General features: G+C 54.5%; 1 protein-coding gene across 1 annotated transcript in view; it reads left to right on the top strand.

The window, feature by feature from the left end:
• Window positions 1-26,389, top strand: part of st14 (ST14 transmembrane serine protease matriptase) — a 247,426-nt gene that overhangs the window by 192,094 nt on the left and 28,943 nt on the right. The window contains exons 9-15 of the mRNA XM_072468842.1: window positions 4,348-4,445; window positions 8,689-8,798; window positions 10,134-10,264; window positions 12,103-12,207; window positions 17,671-17,778; window positions 23,745-23,858; window positions 25,714-25,833. Of these exons, the coding sequence (XP_072324943.1) occupies window positions 4,348-4,445; window positions 8,689-8,798; window positions 10,134-10,264; window positions 12,103-12,207; window positions 17,671-17,778; window positions 23,745-23,858; window positions 25,714-25,833 (786 nt within the window). The remainder of the gene's footprint in view (window positions 1-4,347; window positions 4,446-8,688; window positions 8,799-10,133; window positions 10,265-12,102; window positions 12,208-17,670; window positions 17,779-23,744; window positions 23,859-25,713; window positions 25,834-26,389) is intronic.

Genomic DNA, 26,389 nt, shown 5'->3' with positions numbered 1-26,389 from the left:
GGGCCCCCACATGGAGCAACACCAGGGGTGGGGGTGCGGGTGGGACCCCCACATGGAGCACCACCCAGGGGTGGGGGTGCGGGGGGAAACCCCCACATGGAGCACCACCCAGGGGTGGGGGTGCGGGGGGAAACCCCCACATGGAGCACCACCCAGGGGTGGGGGTGCGGGGGGAAACCCCCACATGGAGCAGCACCCAGGGGTGGGGGTGCGGGTGGGACCCCCACATGGAGGCCAAGATTTTAGCCAACAGTTTAGCATCAACATTCAATAGGGAGATTGGCCTGTATGACCCGCATAACTCTGGGTCCTTCTCCAGCTTCAGGTTCAGTGAGATCGAGGCCTGTGACATTGTTGGGGGAAGGGCACCCCACTCCCTTGCCTCATTAAATGCCCTCACCAGCAGCGGGCCCAGCATCTCCGAGAACTTCTTGTAGAATTCCACTGGGTAGCGTCCAGTCCCGGGGCCTTACCCGACTGCATGGCCTCCAGCCCTCTGCTATTTCTTCAATTCCAACCGGGGCTCCCAACCTCTCCATCAACCCTTCCTCCACTTTCGGAAACTTCAACTCGCCCAGGAACTGCCGCATCCCCCTGCCCCAGCTGGGGGTTCCAACTCGTATAGCCGGCGATAACACCCCGTTCACCCCTGCTGGGTCCAAGACCGTGTTCCCTCCTCTGTCCTTCACTTCCTCTCTCTCTGGCCGCCTCCCTTTTCCTCAGCGGGTGTGCAAGCATCCTGCTGGCCTTTTCTCCATACTCGTACATCACCCCCCTCGCCTTCCTCAATTGCTCCATCGCCTTCCCTGCAGATAACAGACCAAACTCCATCTGTAGCCCGTGCCGCTCTTCAATAACCCTGCCTCTGGGTCTTCCGAATATCTCCTGTCTACCTGGAGTATTTCCCTGACCAGCCTATCTATCTCTGCTCGCTCCACCTTTTCCCTATGAGCCCGTATCGAGATAACCGCCTCCCAATAACCACTGCCTTCAGCGCCTCCCAAACCGTTGCTGGATAGTTCTGGATGGACTCCCTCACCTGCCCACACACCCCCTCATCCGCTAACATCCCCACGTCCAATCTCCATTGCGGGCACTGACCGCCCTCCTTGCTCACCCGTTAATCCACCCAATGTGGGGCATGGGCCGACACAGCAATCGCCGAATATTCGGCATTCAGCCACTGCCCACCAGTAAAGCCCTGCTCAAAATACAGAAATCGATCCGGGAGTATACTCTGTGCACATGGGAGAAAAAAGAAAACTCCTTCACTCTTGGCCGTTCGAATCTCCATGGGTCTACCGTCGCATCTGTTCCATGAACCCTTTAGTTCCTTCGCCATGGCTGGCACCCACCCTCCCTGTCCTTGACCTCGACCGGTCCACCCTGTCCTTGACCTCGACCGGTCCAACCTTGTATCAATGACCGTATTAAAGTGTCGTTCTCTCCCACCTGCTCGCCCCCATGGCGCTTCCGTGAGCTAGCCCGCCCAGCTAGCCTGGTAGCCCCCGCCATGGCGCCAGACATCCAACTCCTATTGTCCTCCCTTTCCCCCCCGCTCGAACATACATATTTAAAACATCACAGTCACCAAATAAACACTCAGAAGAAAAAAATCCCCCCCCCCCCCCCACTGGAACAAAGTTAACTTACAGATCTGAGCAAGAGCCTAAAGATTGTTGCAGAAGGCACTGCATGTACAGTTCAAAACGAAAATAACTTTTGCAGAATCGATACAGCAATACCTTCCCCCAAATTTCAATGTCCTCAAACCCCTGCCAGCCTTTCACCTTTGACAGAATCCATCACCTCGTCCGGCAATTCAAAGTAATGTTCTTGAACCTCATAGGTGACCCACAAGCGCGCTGGATATAACATCCCAAACTTCACCCCCTTCTTGAAGAGAGCCGATTTTACCCTATTGAATCCAGCTCGTCTTTTGGCTAGTTCCACACCCAGGTCCTGGTAGATGGGCAACTCCCAGTTCTCCCACTTGCAGCTCCGTGTCTGCTTGGCCCACCGCATAATCTGCTCCTTGTCCAGGAATCGGTGCATTCGCATCACCATCTCCCTCGGCGGTTCATTCACTCACGGCTCCCTCGCAAGAGCTCAATGCGCTCTGTCCACTTCCAAGGGTCGAGTAAACGCCCCATCCCCCATCAACTTTTCCAGCATACTTGCCACATATGCCCTTGCGTCCGATCCCTCGCTGACCTCCGGGAGGCCAACGATCCTCAGGTTCTGTCTCCGGGACCTGTTCTCCAGGTCCTTCACCTTCTCCTGCAGCCTTTCCTGGTGATCCCTCATCAGCCCCACCTCCGCCTCCAATGCCGTTAAATGGTCCTCGTGCTTGGCCACCTCCTCCATCTTCTGGATCGCCAGTCCGTGGGCTTCCAGCCCCTATTCCACCCGATCGATCGTTGCCTTAATCGGGTCTAACCCTTCCTTCTTTCGCTTGGCGGAACTCTCCTGAATGAACTCCATCACTGTGCCACCAAACCGGGATCGTGCCCCTCCGCCATGCTTTCCCGGGCTGCAGGTTCTCCACTCGCCTTCTTTGCTCGACTACTCCTTTTTATCCGACCACTTCTGGTCCACGCCTCCATATACTGGTGGGGGATTTCTCCTCACTGTCTCAATCTTCACCGTTTTTTCCAATAAAATCCCGGAAAATTCAGGAGAAAAGGTCCAACACGAGAGGGAGCTGCCAAATACACGGCCTCTCACTCCATGGCCGCCACCGGAAGTCCCTGTGTGGCAGGATTGAGGGGCTGATAGGCCTCCTCCTGTTCCCGTATAACAGGCTCGAGGGGGCTGAATGGGCCTCCTCCTGTTCCCGTATAACAGGCTCGAGGGGGCTGAATGGGCCTCCTCCTGTTCCCGTATAACAGGCTCGAGGGGGCTGAATGAGCCTCCTCCTGTTCCCGTATAACAGACTCGAGGGGGCTGACTGGGTCTCCTCTTGTGTAACAGCCTCAAAGGGCTGAATGGGCCTCCTCCTGTTCCTGTGTAACAAGCTCGAGGGGGCTGACTGGGTCTCCTCCTGTGTAACAGCCTCAAAGGGCTGAATGGGCCTCCTCCTGTTCCTGTGTAACAAGCTCGAGGAGGCTGAATGGGCCTCCTCCTGTTCCTGTGTAACAGGCTTAAGGCGCTGAATGGGCCTCCTCCTGTTCCTGTGTAACAGGCTCAAGGGGGCTGAATGGGCCTTCTCCTGTTCCTGTGTATCCGACTTGAGGGGGCTGAATGGGCCACCGCCTGTTCCTGTGTGATAAGATAGAGAGGGCTGAATGGGCCTCCTCCTGTTCCTGTGTAACAAGCTCGATGGGGGCTGAATGGGCCACCTCCTGTCCCTCTGTAACAGACTCGAGGGGTGACTGAATCGGCCTCCTCCCGTTCCTGTGAAACACGCTCAAAGGGGCTGAATGGGCCTCCTGTTCCTGTGTAACAGGGTCGATGGGGGGGTTCTGAATGGGCCTTTTCCTGTTCCTGTGTAACAGGCTTGAGTGGGGGATGAATCGGCCTCCTCCCGTTCCTGTGTAACACGCTCGATAGGGCTGAATGGGCCTCCTGTTCCTGTGTAACAGGGTCGAGGGGAGGGGCTGTTTGGGCCTTTTCCTGTTCCTGTGTAACAGGCTCGAGGGGGGCTGAATGGGCCTCCTCCTGTTCCTGAGTAACAGGCTGGGGGGGGCTGAATTTGCCTTCTCCTGATCCTGTGCAACAGGCTTGAGAGGGCTGAATGGGCCTCCTCCTGTTCCTGTGCAACAGGCTTGAGAGGGCTGAATGGGCCTCCTCCTGTTCCTGTGTAACAGGCTCGAGAGGGCTAATGGGCCTCCTCCTGCTCCTGTGTGACAGGCTCGAGAGGGCTGAATGGGCCTCCTCCTGTTCCTGTGTAACAGGCTCGAGGGGGCTGAATGGGCCTTCTCCTGTTCCTGTGCAACAGGCTCGAGAGGGCTGAATGGGCCTCCTCCTGTTCCTGTGTAACAGGCTCGAGGGGGCTGAATGGGCCTTCTCCTGTTCCTGTGCAACAGGCTCGAGGGGGCTGAATGGGCCTCCTCCTGTTCCTGTGTAACAGGCTCGAGGGGGCTGAATGGGCCTCCTCCTGTTCCTGCGTAACAGGCTCGAGAGGGCTGAATGGGCCTCCTCCTGTTCCTGTGTAACAGCCTCACGGGCTGAATGGGCCTCCTCCTGTTCCTGTGTAACAGGCTCAGGGGCTGAATGGGCCTCCTCCTGTTCCTGTGTGACATGCTCGAGGGGCTGAATCTGCCTCCTGTTTGTGTCCTTTTTTGTTTTCTTGGGTATCTTTGTGGGCTGAGTTTCAATCAATTTGTGAATGTTTCTCTTTTTCAGAATGCGGGCGTACGTTGACAGAGTTATCTGGGAATTTCAGCACCCCTTACTATCCAACGTTCTACCCTCCCAACATGAACTGTGTCTGGACAATAAAGGTAAGGTTCAAGGCTTGTCCACAAACGTTTTGGATAGAGTTGCCAAATACAAAAGGTCAGAAGTCATTTGTGGGAACGGTGTCCGGGGCCCCTCGCTTCACTCAATGAGATTTCACAAACTTCACACCAATTCTGGAGATCCGTGCCTGCACTGCTCTCCTCCCTCTTCCTAACTGCTCTAAAGGGTAGTCCACCAATCTGGCCTGATGTAATTCGTAGAATCCCGACAGTGCTGATGGAGGCTGTTTGGCCCATCATGTCTGCACTGACCATCTGAAAGAGCATCCTCCCTAGGTCCACTACTCTGATCTTCCCGCCCTATCCCCGCAACCTAATCTGTACATCCCTGGACACCAAGGGGCAATCTTTTAGCATAGTTTCTCCCTTAATCCAGCTTCCCCCTTAAATATATCAACATTATTCACCTCAACCATTCCCTGTCTGAACGAGTTCCACATTCTCCCTGTCGTGTTAGGTACACTGGTCTAACACTGGCTGCAACTGGATGCAGCTTAGATCAGAAAGATACTCCAGACGTTGAAGTTAGTTTAATCAGGTTTATTGAACTAATAGCACAGTTCTCCGTGAGTTCGACTCTGCTAACTTAAGTGTGGTTACTTTGTCTGACTGAACCAGACTAGCTCTTAGCCACGTGGTGGAGATGTGAGATTGTAACAACACCCTTGACTGACTCTCTAGAGGTTCATCAGTGGAAAGAGGCGGAGTGTGAGTGCCTCGTGTCTTTTATAGTCAGATCCCACCCCTGAGTGTCCTGCCTGCTGATTGGTCATGTCCTGTTCTCTGTGTCCATTAGCTGCTTGTCTGTATATCATTATGTGTGTGTCTGCATATCATGACACTCCCCACTTCCTGTCATTATTTCAACGATTTGGAAGAGAGGCTTGGAAGAAGGCATGAGGAGTCTGCACGGGGATACAGACAGGTTAAACAAGTGGGCAAAGATTCGGCAGATGGAGTGTCAAAGAACAAAGAACAAAGAAAAGTACAGCACAGGAACAGGCCCTTCGGCCCTCCAAGCCTGTGCCGACCATACTGCCCCTCTAAACTAAAATCTTCTACACTTCCTGGGTCCGTATCCCTCTATTCCCATTCTATTCATGTGTTTGTCAAGATGCCCCTTAAATGTCACTATCGTTCCTGCTTCCACCACCTCCTCCGGCAGCGAGTTCCAGGCACCTACTACCCTCTGTATAAATAAACTTGCCTCGTACATCTCTTCTAAACCTTGCCCCTCGCACCTTAAACCTATGCCCCCTAGTAACTGACCCCTCTACCCTGGGGAAAAGCCTCTGACTATCCACTCTGTCTATGCCCCTCATAATTCTGCAGACCTCGATCAGTGCCGTGTCCACTTTAGCATGAGGAACAGGAAAAGAGAAGATTGTTTGAAATGGAGAGAGATTGCAGAACTCTGAGGTACAGAAGGATCTCGGTGTCCTGGTCCATGGATGAGGAGATGTTAGTGTGCATATACAGCGGGCGATTAGAAAGGCAAATGGAATGTTGGTGTTTATTGTGAGGAGAATGGAATATAAAGCCAAGAGATTTTGCTTTGGTTGTACCAGGCGTTGGTGAGATCATATCTGGAGTATTGTGCACAGTTCTGGTCTCCATATCCCTTGGTTAGACCACACTGGGAGCACTGTGCACAGTTCTGGTCTCCATATCCCTTGGTTAGACCACACTGGGAGCACTGTGCACAGTTCTGGTCTCCATATCCCTTGGTTAGACCACACTGGGAGCACTGTGCACAGTTCTGGTCTCCATATCCCTTGGTTAGACCACACTGGGAGCACTGTGCACAGTTCTGGTCTCCATATCCCTTGGTTAGACCACACTGGGAGCACTGTGCACAGTTCTGGTCTCTATATCGTGTGGTTAGACCACACTGGGAGCACTGTGCACAGTTCTGGTCTCTATATCGTGTGGTTAGACCACACTGGGAGCACTGTGCACAGTTCTGGTCTCCATATCCCTTGGTTAGACCACACTGGGAGCACTGTGCACAGTTCTGGTCTCCATATCCCTTGGTTAGACCACACTGGGAGCACTGTGCACAGATCCGGTCTCCATATCCCTTGGTTAGACCACACTGGGAGCACTGTGCACAGTTCTGGTCTCTATATCGTGTGGTTAGACCACACTGGGAGCACTGTGCACAGATCCGGTCTCCATATCCCTTGGTTAGACCACACTGGGAGCACTATGCACAGTTCTGGTCTCTATATCGTGTGGTTAGACCACACTGGGAGCACTGTGCACAGTTCTGGTCTCTATATCGTGTGGTTAGACCACACTGGGAGCACTGTGCACAGTTCAAATCTCCATATCCCATGGTTAGACCACACTGGGAGCACTGTGCACAGTTCTGGTCTCTATATCGTGTGGTTGGACCACACTGGGAGCACTGTGCACAGATCCGGTCTCCATATCCCTTGGTTAGACCACACTCTGAGCACTGTGCACAGTTCAAATCTCCATATCGCGTGGTTAGACCACACTCTGAGCACTGCGCATAGTTCCAGTCTCCATACTGTACGAAGGACACTGAGGCACTGGAGAAGGTAAAACTAATGTTCATAAGGATGTTATGTGAACGGAGAGGTTGAACGATCAAGATAGACTGAACAGACCGGGTGTCTTTTCGCTGGAAAAGAGGAGGCTCAATGGTGACCTGATCAAGGTCTTTAAAATTCGGAAAGGGTTTCCATAAGGTCGACATAGAGAAGATTTTCCCCCTTGTGTCAGGGGAAAGAGCAGAACTCAGGCCATCAATATGCGACAGTCTCTAATAAATCCGTTTGGGGATTTGGGAGAAATTTCCTTCATCCAGATATGGGGAGAATGTGGGAGTCGCTCCTACAAGGAGTGGGGAGAATGTGGGAGTCGCTCCCACAGGGATTGGGGAGAATGTGAGAGTCGCTCCCACAGGGATTGGAGAGAATGTGGGAGTCGCTCCCACAGGGATTGGGTAGAATGTGGGAGTCGCTCCCACAGGGAGTGGGGAGAATGTGGGAGTCGCTCCCACAGGGAGTGGGGAGAATGTGGGAGTCGCTCCCACAGGGAGTGGGGAGAATGTGAGAGTCGCTCCCACAGGGAGTGGGGCGAATGTGGGAGTCGCTCCCACAGGGATTGGGGCGAATGTGGGAGTCGCTCCCACAGGGAGTGGGGAGAATGTGAGAGTCGCTCCCACAGGAGGTGGGGAGAATGTGAGAGTCGCTCCCACAGGGATTGGGGAGAATGTGGGAGTCGCTCCCACAGGGATTGGGGAAAATATGAGAGTCGCTCCCACAGGGATTGGGGCGAATGTGGGAGTCGCTCCCACAGGGAGTGGGGAGAATGTGAGAGTTGCTCCCACGGAGTGGGGAGAATGTGAGAGTCGCTCCCACAGGGATTGGGGAGAATGTGGGAGTCGCTCCCACAGGGATTGGGGAGAATATGAGAGTCGCTCCCACAGGGATTGGGGAGAATGTGGGAGTCGCTCCCACAGGGAGTGGGGAGAATGTGGGACTCGCCCCCACAGGGATTGGGGAGAATGTGGGAGTTGCTCCCACAGGGAGTGGGGAGAATGTGGGAGTCGCTCCCACAGGGAGTGGGGAGAATGTGGGAGTCGCTCCCACAGGGATTGGGGAGAATGTGGGAGTCGCTCCCACAGGGAGTGGGGAGAATGTGGGAGTCGCTCCCACAGGGATTGGGGAGAATGTGAGAGTCGCTCCCACAGGGAGTGTGGAGAATGTTGGAGTCGCTCCCACAGGGATTGGGGAGAATGTGGGAGTCGCTCCCACAGGGAGTGGGGAGAATGTGGGAGTCGCTCCCACAGGGATTGGGGAGAATTTGAGAGTCGCTCCCACAGGGAGTGTGGAGAATGTGGGAGTCGCTCCCACAGGGATTGGGGAGAATGTGGGAGTCGCTCCCACAGGGATTGGGGAGAATGTGGGAGTCGCTCCCACAGGGAGTGGGGAGAATGCGGGACTCGCTCCCACAGGGATTGGGGAGAATGTGGGAGTCGCTCCCACAGGGAGTGGTTGAGGTGAATTGTTTTGATGTATTTCAGGGGGAAGCTGGATAAACACATAAGGGAGAGAGGAAAAGAAGGATATGGCGGGAGATGAAGAGAAGGGTGGGAGGAGATTCATGTGGGGCTGGAACACAGGCACAGAGCAGATGGGCCGAATGGTCTGTTTCTTAGTTGGATAATCTCTGTGTCTCTCTTTCGCCTGAGGTACTGCCACATTTGAAGATTCGGATTAAGATTGAGATGATCAGAATGGAGGAGCCTGGAACTCGACATGGCGAGTGTACTAAAGATTATCTGGACATTGATGGGGAGAGGTAGAGTCCAATTTCATCTTTCTCATTCTCACTGACCCCTGCTTTGCATGCTGAACCCTGACCCCACTCGCTCTCCCTCTCGCTAACCCCAGACCCACACTCCCTCCCTCTCACTGACCCCTGAACCCACTCTGTCCCTCTCACTGAGCCCTGAATATGCTCCCTCCCTCCCACTGACCCGTGAACCCACTCTCTCCCTCTCACTGACCCCTGAACCCGCTCCCTCTCACTGACCCCTGAACCCACTCTCTCCCTCTCACTGACGTCTGAACCCGCTCCCTCTCACTGACTGTTGAACCCGCTCTATCCCTCTCACTGACCCCTGAACCCGCTCTCTCCCTCTCACTGAGCCCTGAACCCACTCTGTCCCTCTCACTGACCCCTGAACCCGCTCCCTCTCACTGACTGTTGAACCCGCTCTCTCCCTCTCACTGACCCCTGAACCCACTCTATCCCTCTCACTGACCCCTGAACCCACTCTGTCCCTCTCACTGAGCCCTGAATATGCTCCCTCCCTCCCACTGACCCGTGAACCCGCTCTCTCCCTCTCACTGACCCCTGAACCCACTCTATCCCTCTCACTGACCCCTGAACCCACTCCCTCTCACTGACTGTTGAACCCGCTCTCTCCCTCCCACTGACCCGTGAACCCACTCTCTCCCTCTCACTGACCCCTGAACCCGCTCCCTCTCACTGACTGTTGGACCCGCTCTCTCCCTCTCACTGACCCCTGAACCCACTCTGTCCCTCTCACTGAGCCCTGAATATGCTCCCTCCCTCCCACTGACCCGTGAACCCGCTCTCTCCCTCTCACTGACCCCTGAACCCACTCTATCCCTCTCACTGACCCCTGAACCCACTCCCTCTCACTGACTGTTGAACCCGCTCTCTCCCTCCCACTGACCCGTGAACCCACTCTCTCCCTCTCACTGACCCCTGAACCCACTCCCTCTCACTGACTGTTGAACCCGCTCTCTCCCTCCCACTGACCCGTGAACCCACTCTCTCCCTCTCACTGACCCCTGAACCCGCTCCCTCTCACTGACTGTTGGACCCGCTCTCTCCCTCTCACTGACCTCTGAACCCACTCTGTCCCTCTCACTGACCCCTGAACCCATTCTGTCCCACTCACTGACCCCTGAACCCACTCTGTCCCTCTCACTGACACCTGAACACGTTCTCTCTCCCTCTCACTGACCCCTGACCCACTTTCTCCCTCTAAGGACCCCTTAACATGTTCTCTCTCTCTCTCTCTGTGACCCCTGAGCCCACGTTCTCTTTCTCTCACTGACCCCTGACTTTCTGGTTGACCCCTGTCACTCTCCTCTCCAACAGGTACTGTGGGGATCACCCTTTAATTTCTGTGAAGATCGAGAGGCCGGAGGCTGTTATTGAATTTCACTCGGATGAGTCTCACACTGACAAGGGATTTATCGGCTATTACAAAGCGTTCGATCCTCGCAACCGTGAGTATCGCCCGTCCATTTACCACTTCCGTTCAATCCACTCTGTTTGATTCCGTGTCGGTCTGTATCTATCTTTTTTTTTGTGATTTGTTCATGGGATCTGGGTGTTGCTGGCTGGGCCCAGCATTCATTGCCAGTCGCTAATTGCCCCTTGAGAAGGTGGTGGAGCGTTGTCTCATTGAACCACTGCAGTCCTTGAGTTGTAGGTACACCCACAGTGCTATTAGGGAGGGAGTTCCAGGATGTTGCCTCAAAGACAGTGAAGGAATGATGATATATTTCATCAGTGGTATTCCATTACTTTGCTGGTTAGCACTGTCGCTTCACAGCTCTAGGGTCCCAAGTTTGATTCCTGGCTTGGGTCACTGTCTGTGCGGTGTCTTCACGTTCTCACCGTGTCTGCGTGGGTCTTGCTGCATTTGGACATGGACTGCTGTCTGAGGAGTCGTGGCTGAACATTATGCAGCCATCAGTGAACATCTCCACTTTTGACATTATGATGGAAGGAAGGTCATTGATGAAGCAGCTGAAGATGGTTGGGCCTAGGACTCTAATATAATAATAATCTTTTATTGACACAAGTACGAAGTTACTGTGAAAAGCCCCTAGTGGCCACCTTCTGGTGCCTGTTCGGGTAAGCTGTTACGGGAATTGAACCCGCGCTGCTGGCCTTGTTCTGCATCACAAACCAGCTGTCTAGCCCACTGAGCTAATCCAGCCCCTATGCTGCAGTGATGTCCTGGAGCTGAGATTAATGACCTCCAACCACCACAACCATCTTCCTCTGGGCCAGGTATGACTCCAAACATTGAAAGTTATCCCCTTGATTCCCACTGACTCCAGTTTTGCTGCGGCTCCTTGATGCCACACTCGGTCAAATGCTGCCTTAATGTCAAGGGCAGTCACTCTCACCTCACCTCTGGCATTCAGCACTTTGTCGATGTTTGAACCAAGGCTGGAATGAGGTCAGGAGCTGAGTGACCCTGACGGAACCCAAACTAAGCATCTGTGAGCAGGTTATTGCTGAGTAAGTGCTGCTTGATAACACTGTTGATGACTCCTTCCATTACTTTGCTGGTGATGGAGAGTAGACTGATAGGGCAGTAATTGGCTTGGTTGGATTTGTCCTGTTTCATATGTCCAAGACACACCTGGGCAATTTTCCACATTGCTGGGTAGATGCCAGTGTTGTAGCTGTACAGGAACAGCTTGGCTCGGGGCGCGGTTAGTTCAGGAGCACGTGTCTCCAGTACTATTGCCAGAATATTGTCACGACCCAGAGCCTTTGCAGTATCCAGTGCCTTCAACCGTTTATTGAAATCATGTGGGGTGAATCGTATTGACTGAAGACTGACATCTGTGAAGCTGGGGACCTCTGGAGGAGACCGAGATGGATCATCCACTCGGCACTTCTGGCTGGAGATTGTGTGAATGCTTCAGCCTTGCTTTTGATGCGCTGGGCTCCTCCACAATTGAAAATGGGGATATTTGTGGCACCTCCTCCAGTGAGTTGTTTAATTGTCCATCACCATTCACAACTGAATGTGGCAGGACTATAGAGATTAGGTCTGATCTGATGGTTATGGAATCGCTTAGCTCTGTCCAATACTTGCTGCCTATGCTATTTGGCACACAAGTAGTCCTGTGTTGTAGCTTCACCAGGTCGACACATTTTTAGTTATGCCTGGCGCTGCTTCTGGCATGTCCTCCTGCACTCGTCATTGAACTTGTCAGATTCATTGAACCTGTTTTCTGCCTCGCACTTTGTGCCGTTCTCTGTGCTGCTCTCCCACATTCTATCTGTGTCTATCTGTGATGACTCTGCCCTGTGTACACAGCCTGCCCAGGAGAATTTCTCTGTGGATCCGGTTTCTGTATCAGCACCGATATGCGCTGCGACGGCTGGAATGACTGTGGTGACATGAGTGACGAACGGCAATGTGGTGAGTCATGAAAACACTTAAATACAAACTTGTTTCTATATTAGACGGGGAGGAGAGTCTGTGACAATCAGAGCGAGTGTGTGATAGAATCTGGGAGTGTGTGATAGAATCTGGGAGTGTGAGATAGAATCTGGGAGTGTGCGATAGAATCTGGGAGTGTGCGATAGAATCTGGGAGTGTGCGATAGAATCTGGGAGTGTGTGATGGAATCTGGGAGTGTGTGATGGAATCTGGGAGTGTGTGATAGAATCTGGGAGTGTGTGATAGAATCTGGGAGTGTGCGATAGAATCTGGGAGTGTGTGATGGAATCTGGGAGTGTGTGATGGAATCTGGGAGTGTGTGATGGAATCTGCGAGTGCGAGAGTCTGCGAGTGCGAGAGTCTGCGAGTGCGAGAGTCTGCGAGTGCGAGAGTCTGCGAGTGCGAGAGTCTGCGAGTGCGAGAGTCTGCGAGTGCGAGAGTCTGCGAGTGCGAGAGTCTGCGAGTGCGAGAGTCTGCGAGTGCGAGAGTCTGCGAGTGCGAGAGTCTGCGAGTGCGAGAGTCTGCGAGTGCGAGAGTCTGCGAGTGCGAGAGTCTGCGAGTGCGAGAGTCTGCGAGTGCGAGAGTCTGCGAGTGCGAGAGAGTGCGAGAGTCTGCGAGTGCGAGAGTCTGCGAGTGCGAGAGCCTGCGAGTGCGAGAGCCTGCGAGTGCGAGAGCCTGCGAGTGCGAGAGAGTGCGAGAGTCTGCGAGTGCGAGAGTCTGCGAGTGCGAGAGAGTGCGAGAGTCTGCGAGTGCGAGAGAGTGCGAGAGTCTGCGAGTGCGAGAGAGTGCGAGAGTCTGCGAGTGCGAGAGTCTGCGAGTGCGAGAGTCTGCGAGTGCGAGAGTCTGCGAGTGCGAGAGTCTGCGAGTGCGAGAGTCTGCGAGTGCGAGAGTCTGCGAGTGCGAGAGTCTGCGAGTGCGAGAGTCTGCGAGTGCGAGAGTCTGCGAGTGCGAGAGTCTGCGAGTGCGAGAGTCTGCGAGTGCGAGAGTCTGCGAGTGCGAGAGTCTGCGAGTGCGAGAGTCTGCGAGTGCGAGAGTCTGCGAGTGCGAGAGTCTGCGAGTGCGAGAGTCTGCGAGTGCGAGAGTCTGCGAGTGCGAGAGTCTGCGAGTGCGAGAGTCTGCGAGTGCGAGAGCCTGCGAGTGCGAGAGAGTGCGAGAGTCTGCGAGTGCGAGAGTCTGCGAGTGCGAGAGCCTGCGAGTGCGAGAGCCTGCGAGTGCGAGAGAGTGCGAGAGTCTGCGAGTGCGAGAGTCTGCGAGTGCGAGAGTCTGCGAGTGCGAGAGCCTGCGAGTGCGAGAGCCTGCGAGTGCGAGAGCCTGCGAGTGCGAGAGAGTGCGAGAGTCTGCGAGTGCGAGAGTCTGCGAGTGCGAGAGTCTGCGAGTGCGAGAGTCTGCGAGTGCGAGAGTCTGCGAGTGCGAGAGTCTGCGAGTGCGAGAGCCTGCGAGTGCGAGAGCCTGCGAGTGCGAGAGAGTGCGAGAGTCTGCGAGTGCGAGAGTCTGCGAGTGCGAGAGTCTGCGAGTGCGAGAGCCTGCGAGTGCGAGAGCCTGCGAGTGCGAGAGCCTGCGAGTGCGAGAGAGTGCGAGAGTCTGCGAGTGCGAGAGTCTGCGAGTGCGAGAGTCTGCGAGTGCGAGAGTCTGCGAGTGCGAGAGTCTGCGAGTGCGAGAGTCTGCGAGTGCGAGAGCCTGCGAGTGCGAGAGCCTGCGAGTGCGAGAGAGTGCGAGAGTCTGCGAGTGCGAGAGTCTGCGAGTGCGAGAGTCTGCGAGTGCGAGAGTCTGCGAGTGCGAGAGCCTGCGAGTGCGAGAGCCTGCGAGTGCGAGAGCCTGCGAGTGCGAGAGAGTGCGAGAGTCTGCGAGTGCGAGAGTCTGCGAGTGCGAGAGTCTGCGAGTGCGAGAGTCTGCGAGTGCGAGAGTCTGCGAGTGCGAGAGTCTGCGAGTGCGAGAGTCTGCGAGTGCGAGAGTCTGCGAGTGCGAGAGTCTGCGAGTGCGAGAGTCTGCGAGTGCGAGAGTCTGCGAGTGCGAGAGTCTGCGAGTGCGAGAGTGCGAGTGCGAGAGTCTGCGAGTGCGAGAGTCTGCGAGTGCGAGAGTCTGCGAGTGCGAGAGTCTGCGAGTGCGAGAGTCTGCGAGTGCGAGAGTCTGCGAGTGCGAGAGTCTGCGAGTGCGAGAGTCTGCGAGTGCGAGAGTCTGCGAGTGCGAGAGTCTGCGAGTGCGAGAGTCTGCGAGTGCGAGAGTCTGCGAGTGCGAGAGTCTGCGAGTGCGAGAGTCTGCGAGTGCGAGAGTCTGCGAGTGCGAGAGTCTGCGAGTGCGAGAGTCTGCGAGTGCGAGAGTCTGCGAGTGCGAGAGTCTGCGAGTGCGAGAGTCTGCGAGTGCGAGAGTCTGCGAGTGCGAGAGTCTGCGAGTGCGAGAGTCTGCGAGTGCGAGAGTCTGCGAGTGCGAGAGTCTGCGAGTGCGAGAGTCTGCGAGTGCGAGAGTCTGCGAGTGCGAGAGTCTGCGAGTGCGAGAGTCTGCGAGTGCGAGAGTCTGCGAGTGCGAGAGTCTGCGAGTGCGAGAGTCTGCGAGTGCGAGAGTCTGCGAGTGCGAGAGTCTGCGAGTGCGAGAGTCTGCGAGTGCGAGAGTCTGCGAGTGCGAGAGTCTGCGAGTGCGAGAGTCTGCGAGTGCGAGAGTCTGCGAGTGCGAGAGTCTGCGAGTGCGAGAGTCTGCGAGTGCGAGAGTCTGCGAGTGCGAGAGTCTGCGAGTGCGAGAGTCTGCGAGTGCGAGAGTCTGCGAGTGCGAGAGTCTGCGAGTGCGAGAGTCTGCGAGTGCGAGAGTCTGCGAGTGCGAGAGTCTGCGAGTGCGAGAGTCTGCGAGTGCGAGAGTCTGCGAGTGCGAGAGTCTGCGAGTGCGAGAGTCTGCGAGTGCGAGAGTCTGCGAGTGCGAGAGTCTGCGAGTGCGAGAGTCTGCGAGTGCGAGAGTCTGCGAGTGCGAGAGTCTGCGAGTGCGAGAGTCTGCGAGTGCGAGAGTCTGCGAGTGCGAGAGTCTGCGAGTGCGAGAGTCTGCGAGTGCGAGAGTCTGCGAGTGCGAGAGTCTGCGAGTGCGAGAGTCTGCGAGTGCGAGAGTCTGCGAGTGCGAGAGTCTGCGAGTGCGAGAGTGCGCGAGTGCGAGAGTGCGCGAGTGCGAGAGTGCGCGAGTGCGAGAGTGCGCGAGTGCGAGAGTGCGCGAGTGCGAGAGTCTGCGAGTGCGAGAGTCTGCGAGTGCGAGAGTCTGCGAGTGCGAGAGTCTGCGAGTGCGAGAGTCTGCGAGTGCGAGAGTCTGCGAGTGCGAGAGTCTGCGAGTGCGAGAGTCTGCGAGAGTCTGCGAGTGCGAGAGTCTGCGAGTGCGAGAGTCTGCGAGTGCGAGAGTCTGCGAGTGCGAGAGTCTGCGAGTGCGAGAGCCTGCGAGTGCGAGAGCCTGCGAGTGCGAGAGCCTGCGAGGGGACACAGCGGGCGCTGTGTGCGCGTGTGTGCGAGGGGACACAGCGGGCGCTGTGTGCGCGTGTGTGCGAGGGGACACAGCGGGCGCTGTGTGTCTGTGTGTGAGAGGGGACACAGCGGGCGCTGTGTGTCTGTGTGTGAGGGGACACAGCGGGCGCTGTGTGTCTGTGTGTGAGGGGACACAGCGGGCGCTGTGTGTCTGTGTGTGAGGGGACACAGCGGGCGCTGTGTGTGTGAGAGGGGACACAGCGGGCGCTGTGTGTGTGTGAGGGGACACTGTGTGCTGTGTGTGTGTGAGGGGATACAGTGGGCGCTGTGTATGTGTGTGAGGGGATACAGTGGGCGCTGTGTGTGTGTGTGAGGGGATACAGTGGGTGCTGTTTGTGTGAGGGGATACAGTGGGTGCTGTTTGTGTGAGGGGATACAGTGGGTGCTGTTTGTGTGAGGGGATACAGTGGGCGCTGTGTGTGTGAGGGGATACAGTGGGTGCTGTGTGTGTGTGTGTGAGGGGATACAGTGGGCGCTGTGTGTGTGTGTGAGGGGATACAGTGGGCGCTGTGTGTGTGAGGGGATACAGTGGGCGCTGTGTGTGTGAGGGGATACAGTGGGCGCTGTGTGTGTGTGTGAGGGGATACAGTGGGCGCTGTGTGTGTGAGGAGATACAGTGGGCGCTGTGTGTGTGTGAGGATACAGTGGGCGCTGTGTGTGTGTGAGGAGATACAGTGGGCGCTGTGTGTGTGTGAGGGGATACAGTGGGCGCTGTATGTGTGAGGGGATACAGTGGGTGCTGTATGTGTGAGGGGATACAGTGGGCGCTGTGTGTGTGTGTGAGGGGATACAGTGGGTGCTGTGTGTGTGAGGGGATACAGTGGGTGCTGTGTGTGTGAGGGGATACAGTGGGCGCTGTGTGTGTGTGTGAGGGGATACAGTGGGTGCTGTATGTGTGAGGGGATACAGTGGGTGCTGTGTGTGTGTGATGGGATACAGAGAGCTCTGTGTGTGAGGGACCCCCTCCCAGATCCTGAGTGACTGTGAGGGTGTCCAAAGGGGATTGTGTGTGAGTGTGGGGATGATATCAGAATGGAGAAAAGAAATTCTGATGCTCAGCACTCAACTTCTGCCCCTTAATCCCCATCTCACCCCCTTCTCCTGCCCATATCTCAACCTATCACTCGTTCCCGCACTCCCGTCCTTTCTCACTCACCCCCTCTCTCGACCCAACCCCATCCCACCCCTTTCTCTCGCCACCCCTTCTCTTGTTCCCTCTGTTGCCCCCTCTTTCATCCCCCTGTTTCTCGCTCCCCTTCTCTTCCCTCTCTCATCCCTTCTCATGCCCCCTCTCGCACCCCCACATCGCCACCCCCGCATCACCCACGCTCACCCCCACTCGCCCGCCCATCTCGCCCGCCCATCTCGCTCACCCCCACTCGCCCGCCCATCTCGCCCGCCCATCTCGCCCGCCCATCTCGCCCGCCCATCTCGCCCGCCCATCTCGCCCGCCCATCTCGCCCGCCCATCTCGCCCGCCCATCTCGCCCGCCCATCTCGCCCGCCCATCTCGCCCGCCCATCTCGCCCGCCCATCTCGCCCGCCCATCTCGCCCGCCCATCTCGCCCGCCCATCTCGCCCGCCCATCTCGCCCGCCCATCTCGCCCGCCCCCCATCGCGCCCCCCCCCATCGCGCCCCCCCCCATCGCGCCCCCCCCTCTCCCGCCCCCCCCTCTCCCGCCCCCCTCTCCCGCCCCCCCTGTGCCGCGCCCCCCCTCTCCCTCGTCCCCCCTCTCTCCCTCGTCCCCCCTCTCTCCCTCGTCCCCCCTCTCTCCCTCGTCCCCCCTCTCTCCCTCGTCCCCCCTCTCTCCCTCGTCCCCCCTCTCTCCCTCGTCCCCCCTCTCTCCCTCGTCCCCCCTCTCTCCCTCGTCCCCCCTCTCTCCCTCGTCCCCCCTCTCTCCCTCGCCCCCTCCCTCTCCCTCGCCCCCTCTCTCCCTTTGCTCTCCCCTGTACAGATTGCGAACGTGACCAGTTTACCTGCGATAACGGAATATGTAAACCCAAACTGTGGATGTGTGACCGAGTCAATGACTGCGGGGACAACAGTGATGAGAAAGCCTGTGGTAAGAGGAGCAAATGGGGGTAATCAGGTTGTGGAGGGGAAACTGTGGTAATGAGGGTGTGTGGGGGAATGAGAATGAGGGTATGTAGGGAGAATGGTCATTTTGGGGGTGTAGATGGGGAAAGGGGTAACAAGGATGTGGTAGAAGAACTGGGAGGATGAGGGTGTGGAGGGGGAATGAGGATGTGGTAATGACGATGGGGTAATGAGGGTGTGGGAAGGGGAATGGGGAGATGCGGGTGTGGTGGGGGAATGGGATAATGAGGCTGTGGAGGGGGAACGGGGTAATGAGGGTGTGGAGGGATAATGGGGTAATGAGGATCAGGTAATGAGGGTGTGGAAGGGGAACTGGGGAGGTGCAGGTGTGGCGGGGAATGGGGTAATGAGGCTGTGGAGGTTAGAACGGGATAATGGGGTAATGAAGGTGTGGCGGGGGAATGGGGTAATGAGGGTGTGGAGGGGTAATGGGGTAATGAGGGTGTGGAGGGGTAATGGGGTAATGAGGGTGTGGAGGGGAAATGGGGTAATGAGGGTGTGGTGGGGTAATGGGGTAATGGTGTGGAGGGGTAATGGGGTAATGAGGGTGTGGAGGGGTAATGGGGTAATGAGGGTGTGGAGGGGTAATGAGGTAATGAAGGTGTGGAGGGGTAATGGGGTAATGAGGGTGTGGAGGGATAATGGGGTAATGAGGATCAGGTAATGAGGATGTGGAAGGGGAACTGGGGAGGTGCAGGTGTGGCGGGGGAATGGGGTAATGAGGCTGTGGAGGTTAGAATGGGGCAATGAAGGTGTGGAGGGGTAATGGGGTAATGAAGGTGTGGCGGGGGAATGGGGTAATGAGGGTGTGGAGGGGTAATGGGGTAATTAGGGTGTGGAGGGGTAATGAGGGTGTGGAGGGGTAATGGGGTAATGAGGGTGTGGAGGGGTAATGGGGTAATGAGGGTGTAATGGGTTAATGAGGGTGTGGAGGGGTAATGGGGTAATGAGGGTGTGGAGGGGTAATGAGGTAATGAAGGTGTGGAGGGGTAATGAGGGTGTGGAGTGGAGGGGTAATGGGGTAATGAGGGTGTGGAGGGGTAATGGGGTAATGAGGGTGTGGAGGGGTAATGGGGTAATGAGGGTGTGGAGGGGTAATGGGGTAATGAGGGTGTGGAGGGATAATGGGGTAATGAGGGTGTGGAGGGATAATGGGGTAATGGGGTAATGAAGGTGTGGAGGGGTAATGAGGTAATGAGGGTGTGGAGGGGTAATGGGGTAATGAGTGTGTGGAGGGATAATGGGGTAATGAGGGTGTGGAGGGGTAATGGGGTAATGAGGGTGTGGAGGGGTAATGGGGTAATGAGGGTGTGGAGGGGTATGGAGTAATGAGGGTGTGGAGGGGTAATGGGGTAATGAGGGTGTGGAGGGATAATGGGGTAATGAGGATCAGGTAATGAGGGTGTGGAAGGGGAACTGGGGAGGTGCAGGTGTGGCGGGGGAATGGGGTAATGAGGCTGTGGAGGTTAGAATGGGGCAATGAAGGTGTGGAGGGGTAATGGGGTAATGAAGGTGTGGCGGGGGAATGGGGTAATGAGGGTGTGGAGGGGTAATGGGGTAATTAGGGTGTGGAGGGGTTATGAGGGTGTGGCGGGGTAATGGGGTAATGAGGGTGTGGAGGGGTAATGGGGTAATGAGGGTGTGGTGGGGTAATGGGTTAATGAAGGTGTGGAGGGGTAATGGGGTAATGAGGGTGTGGAGGGGTAATGAGGTAATGAAGGTGTGGAGGGGTAATGGGGTAATGAGGGTGTGGAGTGGAGTGGTAATGGGGTAATGAGGGTGTGGAGGGGTAATGGGGTAATGAAGGTGTGGAGGGATAATGGGGTAATGAGGGTGTGGAGGGGTAATGGGGTAATGAGGGTGTGGAGGGATAATGGGGTAATGAAGGTGTGGAGGGGTAATGAGGGTGTGGAGGGATAATGGGGTAATGAAGGTGTGGAGGGGTAATGGGGTAATGAGGGTGTGGAGGGGTATGGGGTAATGAAGGTGTGGAGGGGTAATGGGGTAATGAGAGTGTGGAGGGATAATGGGGTAATGAGGGTGTGGAGGGGTATGGGGTAATGAGGGTGTGGAGGTGTAATGGGGTAATGAGAGTGTGGAGGGATAATGGGGTAATGAGGGTGTGGAGGGATAATGGGGTAATGAGGGTGTGGAGGCAGAATGGGGTAATGAGGGTGAAGGGGGTAATGGGGGTGTGGTAGGGCGAAGGGGTTAATGGGGGTGTGGAGGGGGAATGGGGTAATGAGGGTGAAGGGGCAATGGGGATGTGGAGGGTGAAGGGGCAATGGGGGTGTGGAGGGTGAAGGGTGTCATGGAGTGTGGAGGGGAATGGGGCAATGAGTTTGTGGAAGAGGAATGGGGCAATGAGGGTGTGGAGGGATAATGGGGTAATGAGAGTGTGGAGGGGTAATGGGGTAATGAGAGTGTGGAGGGATAATGGGGTAATGAGGGTGTGGAGGGATAATGGGGTAATGAGGGTGTGGAGGGGGAATGGGGTAATGAAGGTGTGGAAGAAGAAGGGGGTAATGAGGGTGTGGAGGCAGAATGGGGTAATGAGGGTGAAGGGGTAATGGGGGTGTGGAGGGCGAAGGGGTTAATGGGGGTGTGGAGGGGGAATGGGGTAATGAGGGTAAAGGGGCAATGGGGGTGTGGAGGGTGAAGGGGCAATGGGGGTGTGGAGGGTGAAGGGTGTCATGGAGTGTGGAGGGGGAATGGGGCAATGAGTTTGTGGAAGAGGAATGGGGCAATGAGGGTGTGGAGGAGGAAGGGGATGATGAGGTTGTGGAGGGTGAAGGGGTAATGATTGTGCGGAGGGTGAAGGGGTAATGAGGGTGTGGAGGGAGAATGGCATAATGTGGTGTGGAGGAGGAACAGGGTAATGAGGGTGTGGAGGGTTAATAAACGTTATTTGAATTAACAGTTAAACAATTGTTGAAGTAGGAGGAAAACCTTTTATACTTTTTACTACCAACTTGTACCTTCTCTGTCTCCAATTAAACAAAGCCCATCACAGGTCAAGGCCACTTAGCAAACACAGGGTTACTTGCTGTACACTTTTATGGAGATTTCTTGGAAAGGCTGCTCAAAGAGAGAGAGATCCTTTCAAGAAACAACCCACGGATCCTCCTGTCTGTGTCAGACTGCTGCTTAACCTGACAGCTTTTGGCAAAAGCTGCTGCTCAGCTTAGAAACTCCTAGCAGACTCGCAAATCTATATCAAACTGCAAAGCGACAGACAGACCTGGCTCCTCCCATTTATTACATCACCTTTATCCCACTCAGATCCCATGTCCTGATCACCTAAATATAAACACAATTGGAGACATCCTCCAGTCCACCAGCCACGTGTTTATCAACTGCGCGCCATTCACTGGCGGTGGGATTCTATCTTCCCGCCATTGTCAATGGGATTTCCCTTTGTAACCACCCCAGGCATCTGCGAAACCCATTGGCGTGAGTGCACTGCCAGTGGGAAAGGTAAATCGCAACGACCAGAGAACCTCCAGGAGTCATAATAAAATTCCATTAGGTCTCACTTTGTAAACAAACACCTAGTTGGAATGAATGATGGTCATACTTTTACGACACCTCAATTGCACCTTTTGTAGACTCACCTTACCTGTCTGTAGGTTAAACTGAGATTTTTTGAAAATTACTGCAACAGATATATATAATATAATCTGTATAAAAATTTCCGACATTCATCACACTCCAAGTGCTGCCCACTCATCCAAACAGCTGTAAGGAACAGGGACTTTAAAGCAATAACAATGACCATCCGGTATCCAATCAGAAACATATACACATAGTGACTGACAAACCAGGAAATGACACTGATGTCACACGATGAGACAAGGAATGGTGAACACGTGTTTCACACTGTCATCTCAGGGAAAACACGGATGACGCCACACTGTCTCAGCTCTTCACCAAAATTAGAATTACCTGCTCTCAGAAAGTTGGCAGCTGATCGATATTGCTCAAGATTGGCACAGGTGCTAAAATGCCACCCTATATCAAAATATGCAGAATCCTTTGACAGAATTGGCAATGGCAAGACATTATGCTTGCAGGAGGATGCAAGTCCATCAATTGATCCATCATTTTACGCAAAGCAAATACCAGCAGCTGCAAGTAAACAAAACGGTGGAAATTTTCACAGTACATAAGCTGCAGAAAACCACCACTGGCTGATGGCCTGATTCAGTTCAATAAACACGTGCGACTATTTTGCTAGAGTGGGGAGTCATTTATAAAGGCAGGCAGGTCATCATATAGGTACCTGTGCCACCTAATATTCCTCGTCAATTCACACACTGGCATAAATCATCTGTGAAGACTGGCACGAGAGACCATCTGTTGACCCAGAATGACAGCAGAAACGTGCATGATACCACGTGAAGCTCCTACCTACCCTTTCATGTATAAGGCACTGAACCTATCATCATTGTTGACTATTTTACCAAGTACCCAGTGATTCAACAAATGCAGTGTGTCAAACACAATTGTCGCTCACACTCTAAGTACTATTTTGAGTTTTTGAGTTCATTTGCTGCACCAAGGGAGATTGTTACAGATAACGGTATGCAGATCATTGGTATGCCATTTCAAGGTATGTGTGAGAAGTGGAATATCGATCACACTGCATCTTCTCCCCATTAGCTGAGCTGAATGAACGATTTGCATGGTGAAATCCCAAATTCTCAAATGTAGATAGACAAGTAAGGTCTACACATCGCAATGTTACACCTGACAGTCGCACCTCCCTAAGTACAACTATTCAATCAATGGCAGAGTTCATGTTTGGCAAACTGGTCCAAGCACCTCTTCTGACCCATTGTAATCTCCTGGAAGCTGTGAGTGCAATTTTTTAAAACTGCAGGAGTTGGTGGCCAATGCTGGTACAGAATGGCCACGTTTCCAGTGCGGGAAAATTCACATCCAGGATCCCACAGAAGGTGCGTGGCAACCAGCTGAGGCGACAAGGATTTATTTGGGAACCAGGGTCCAATGAAGCCAATTCACACAAAGGCATGACCGCGAGGGGTGGCCAAAGGGCAAATCAGATCCATCCCAGCTCCCTGACCCCCGTACAGGCCTAATTGCATCGAGGACAATGTCCCAAGTGAAGCCAGGAACAACATTCAAGGCATAGAACATAGAACATTACAGCGCAGTACAGGCCCTTCGGCCCTCGAAGTTGCGCTGACCTGTGAAACCACTCTAAAGCCCATAAAGACTGACAATCCCAATGATTGCTGTGAACGATCAGAGAAATCTCTAGGCGAGATCAATATGACGCGATCTGGGCCAATCAGCAGATTAACTCTGCACTTCAGAGACTCCTAGATTGATCTATTCCATGCACTTAAGTAATGTTAACCAAACACGGATATGTATTTTCAAAGTTTAAACTGTTTTGGAAGGGGGAAGGAACCTCATAAAGAAAGGGGGATGTTGCAGTGCAGCCTTTGTCATGTAATCTAGTCACATGGGGAAAATTAGATAGAAATTAGGAGTAGGACATTTGGCCCTTCGAGCTTCTTTTGCCCTGTTCGGGTACGGGCGGGGCTGTAAAATATGATGAGCTGTTCAAAAGTCCGTTGACTCGGGTGGGGCCAGAAAATGGCATCGGACGGAGGAGCTGGGAAATTGCGGCCTCAGTTTCATTTTGACCTGGAGCGAAGCACACGCACCGCTCGGCTGCTAATCTCCTCAAAGAATTTATCCATGAAAATTCACAAGTGTTGAGTATGAATAGATGAACCCAGGATATGTCCGCACAGTCGCTGGGAGTAACTACTGCCTGTTTATCATTACAATGGAAAGGACGGAGGGAGGGGGATGGGAAGAGGGGATGTCATATATGATAAACGAGAGGGACAGGCAAATACACTATTGTGTTCTAAACTTCTTTCTCCTTCCCCACAGAATGCCCCAAAGACCACTGGAAATGCCAGAATGGAATGTGTATATCAGCGAATCAGAGCTGTGATGGACACAAAGACTGTGAGGACGGCAGTGATGAAGCTGTCTGCACTAATGGTCAGTGTGTGTGGAACCCGTACCCCAGTGAGAGTCAGTGTGTGTGGAACCCGTACCCCAGTGAGTCAGTGTGTGTGGAACCCATACCCCAGTGAGAGACTGTGTGTGTGGAACCCGTACCCCAGTGAGAGTCGGTGTGTGTGGAACCCGTACCCCAGTGAGAGTCAGTGTGTGTGGAACCCGTACCCCAGTGAGAGTCAGTGTGTGTGGAACCCGTACTCCAGTGAGAGTCAGTGTGTGTGGAACCTGTATCGCAGTGAAAGTCTGTGTGTGTGGAACCCGTACTCCAGTGAGAGTCAGTGTGTGTGGAACCCGTACCCCAGTGAGAGGCAGTGTGTGTGGAACCTGTACCCCAGTGAGAGTCAGTGTGTGTGGAACCCGTACCCCAGTGAGAGTCAGTGTGTGTGGAACCCGTACCCCAGTGAGAGTCAGTGTGTGTGGAACCCGTACTCCAGTGAGAGTCAGTGTGTGTGGAACCCGTACCCCAGTGAGAGGCAGTGTGTGTGGAACCTGTACCCCAGTGAGAGTCAGTGTGTGTGGAACCCGTATTCCAGTGAGAGTCAGTGTGTGTGGAACCCGTACCCCAGTGAGAGTCAGTGTGTGTGGAACCCATACCCCAGATAGAGTCAGTGTGAGTGGAACCCGTACCCCAGTGAGAGTCAGTGTGTGTGTAACCCTTACCCCAGTGAGAGTCAGTGTGTGTGGGACCCCTACCCCAGTGAGAGCCAATGTGTGTGGAACTCATACCCCAGTGAGAGTCAGTGTGTGTGTAACCCGTACCCCAGTGAGAGTCAGTGTGTGGAACCTGTACCCCAGTGAGAGTCAGTGAGTGTGGAACCTGTACCCCAGTGACCGTCAGTGTGTGTGGACCCCAGACCTCAGTGAGAGTCAGTGTGTGTGGAACCTGTACCCCAGTGAGAGTCGGTGTCCGTGGAACCTGTACCCCAGTGACAGTCAGTGTGTGTGGAACCCTGTTTCCCAGTGAGAGTCCGTGTGTGTGGAACCCGTACCCCAGTGAGAGTCAGTGTGTGTGGAACCTGTACTCCAGTGAGAGTCAGTGTGTGTGGAACCTGTACCCCAGTGACAATCAGTGTGTGTGGAACCTGTACCCCAGTGACCGTCAGTGTGTGTGGAACCCAGACCTCAGTGAGAGTCAGTGTGTGTGGTACCCGTACTCCAGTGAGAGTCAGTGTGTGTGGAACCTGTACCCCAGTGAGAGTCGGTGTCTGTGGAACCCATACCCCAGTGAGAGTCAGTGTGTGTGGTACCCGTACTCCAGTGAGAGTCAGTGTGTGTGTAACCCGTACCCCAGTGAGAGTCAGTGTGTGTGGGACCCCTACCCCAGTGAGAGTCAGTGTGTGTGGAACCCGTACCCCAGTGAGAGTCAGTGTCTGTGGAACCCGTACCCCAGTGAGAGTCAGTGTGTGTGGAACCCGTACCCCGGTGAGAGTCAGTGTTTGTGGGACCCGTATCCCAGTGAGAGTCAGTGTGTGGAATCCCGTATCCCAGTGAGAGTCAGTGTGTGTGGAACCCGTACCCCGGTGAGAGTCAGTGTTTGTGGGACCCGTATCCCAGTGAGAGTCAGTGTGTGGAATCCCGTATCCCAGTGACCGACAGTGTGTGTGGAACCCGTACCCCAGTGAGAGTCAGTGTTTGTGGGACCCGTATCCCAGTGAGAGTCAGTGTGTGGAATCCCGTATCCCAGTGAGAGTCAGTGTGTGTGGAACCCGTACCCCAGTGAGAGTGTGTGTGTGTGGAACCCGTATCCCAGTGAGAGTCTGTGTGCGTGGGAAGGGAAATGAGGGTTTGAGTGGTTTGCTCTACGTTTTCCATGTGTTTTTTCTGTTATTTTCAGGTGTGAACATTTGTACAGAATTCAACTATAAATGTGGAGATGGATCTTGTGTGAATAAGGCCAATGCTGAGTGCGATGGGACTAAGGATTGCGAGGACGGTACAGATGAAGCTAACTGTGGTGAGCGAAAGTGAATCACCTTCTTATTAACATTAGAAACCAATTAGACATTAAACTCTACTGTGCTGTACCTGTCCTGGGAGTGTTTGATGGGGACAGTGTAGAGGGAGCTTTACTCTGTATCTAACCCCGTGCTGTACCTGTCCTGGGAGTGTTTGATGGGGACAGTGTAGAGGGAGCTTTACTCTGTATCTAACCCCGTGCTGTACCTGTCCTGCTAGAGTTTGATTGGGACAGTGTAGAGGGAGCTTTACTCTGTATCTAACCCCGTGCTGTACCTGTCCTGGGAGTGTTTGATGGGGACAGTGTAGAGGGAGCTTTACTCTGTATCTAGCGCCGTGCTGTACCTGTCCTAGGAGTGTTTGATGGGGCAGTGTAGAGGGAGATTTACTCTGTATCTAACCCCGTGCTGTACCTGTCCTGGGAGTGTTTGATGGGGCAGTGTAGAGAGAGCTTTACTCTGTATCTAACCCCGTGCTGTACCTGTCCTAGGAGTGTTTGATGGGGACAATGTAGAGGGAGCTTTACTCTGTATCTAACCCCGTGCTCTACCTGT

Source organism: Scyliorhinus torazame, chromosome 12 (genome assembly GCF_047496885.1).
Source record: "Scyliorhinus torazame isolate Kashiwa2021f chromosome 12, sScyTor2.1, whole genome shotgun sequence".
NCBI classification, from domain to species: Eukaryota; Metazoa; Chordata; class Chondrichthyes; order Carcharhiniformes; family Scyliorhinidae; genus Scyliorhinus; species Scyliorhinus torazame.
The sequence above is the reverse complement of the archived record's forward strand: the minus strand, read 5'-3'. Positions and strand labels throughout refer to the sequence as shown.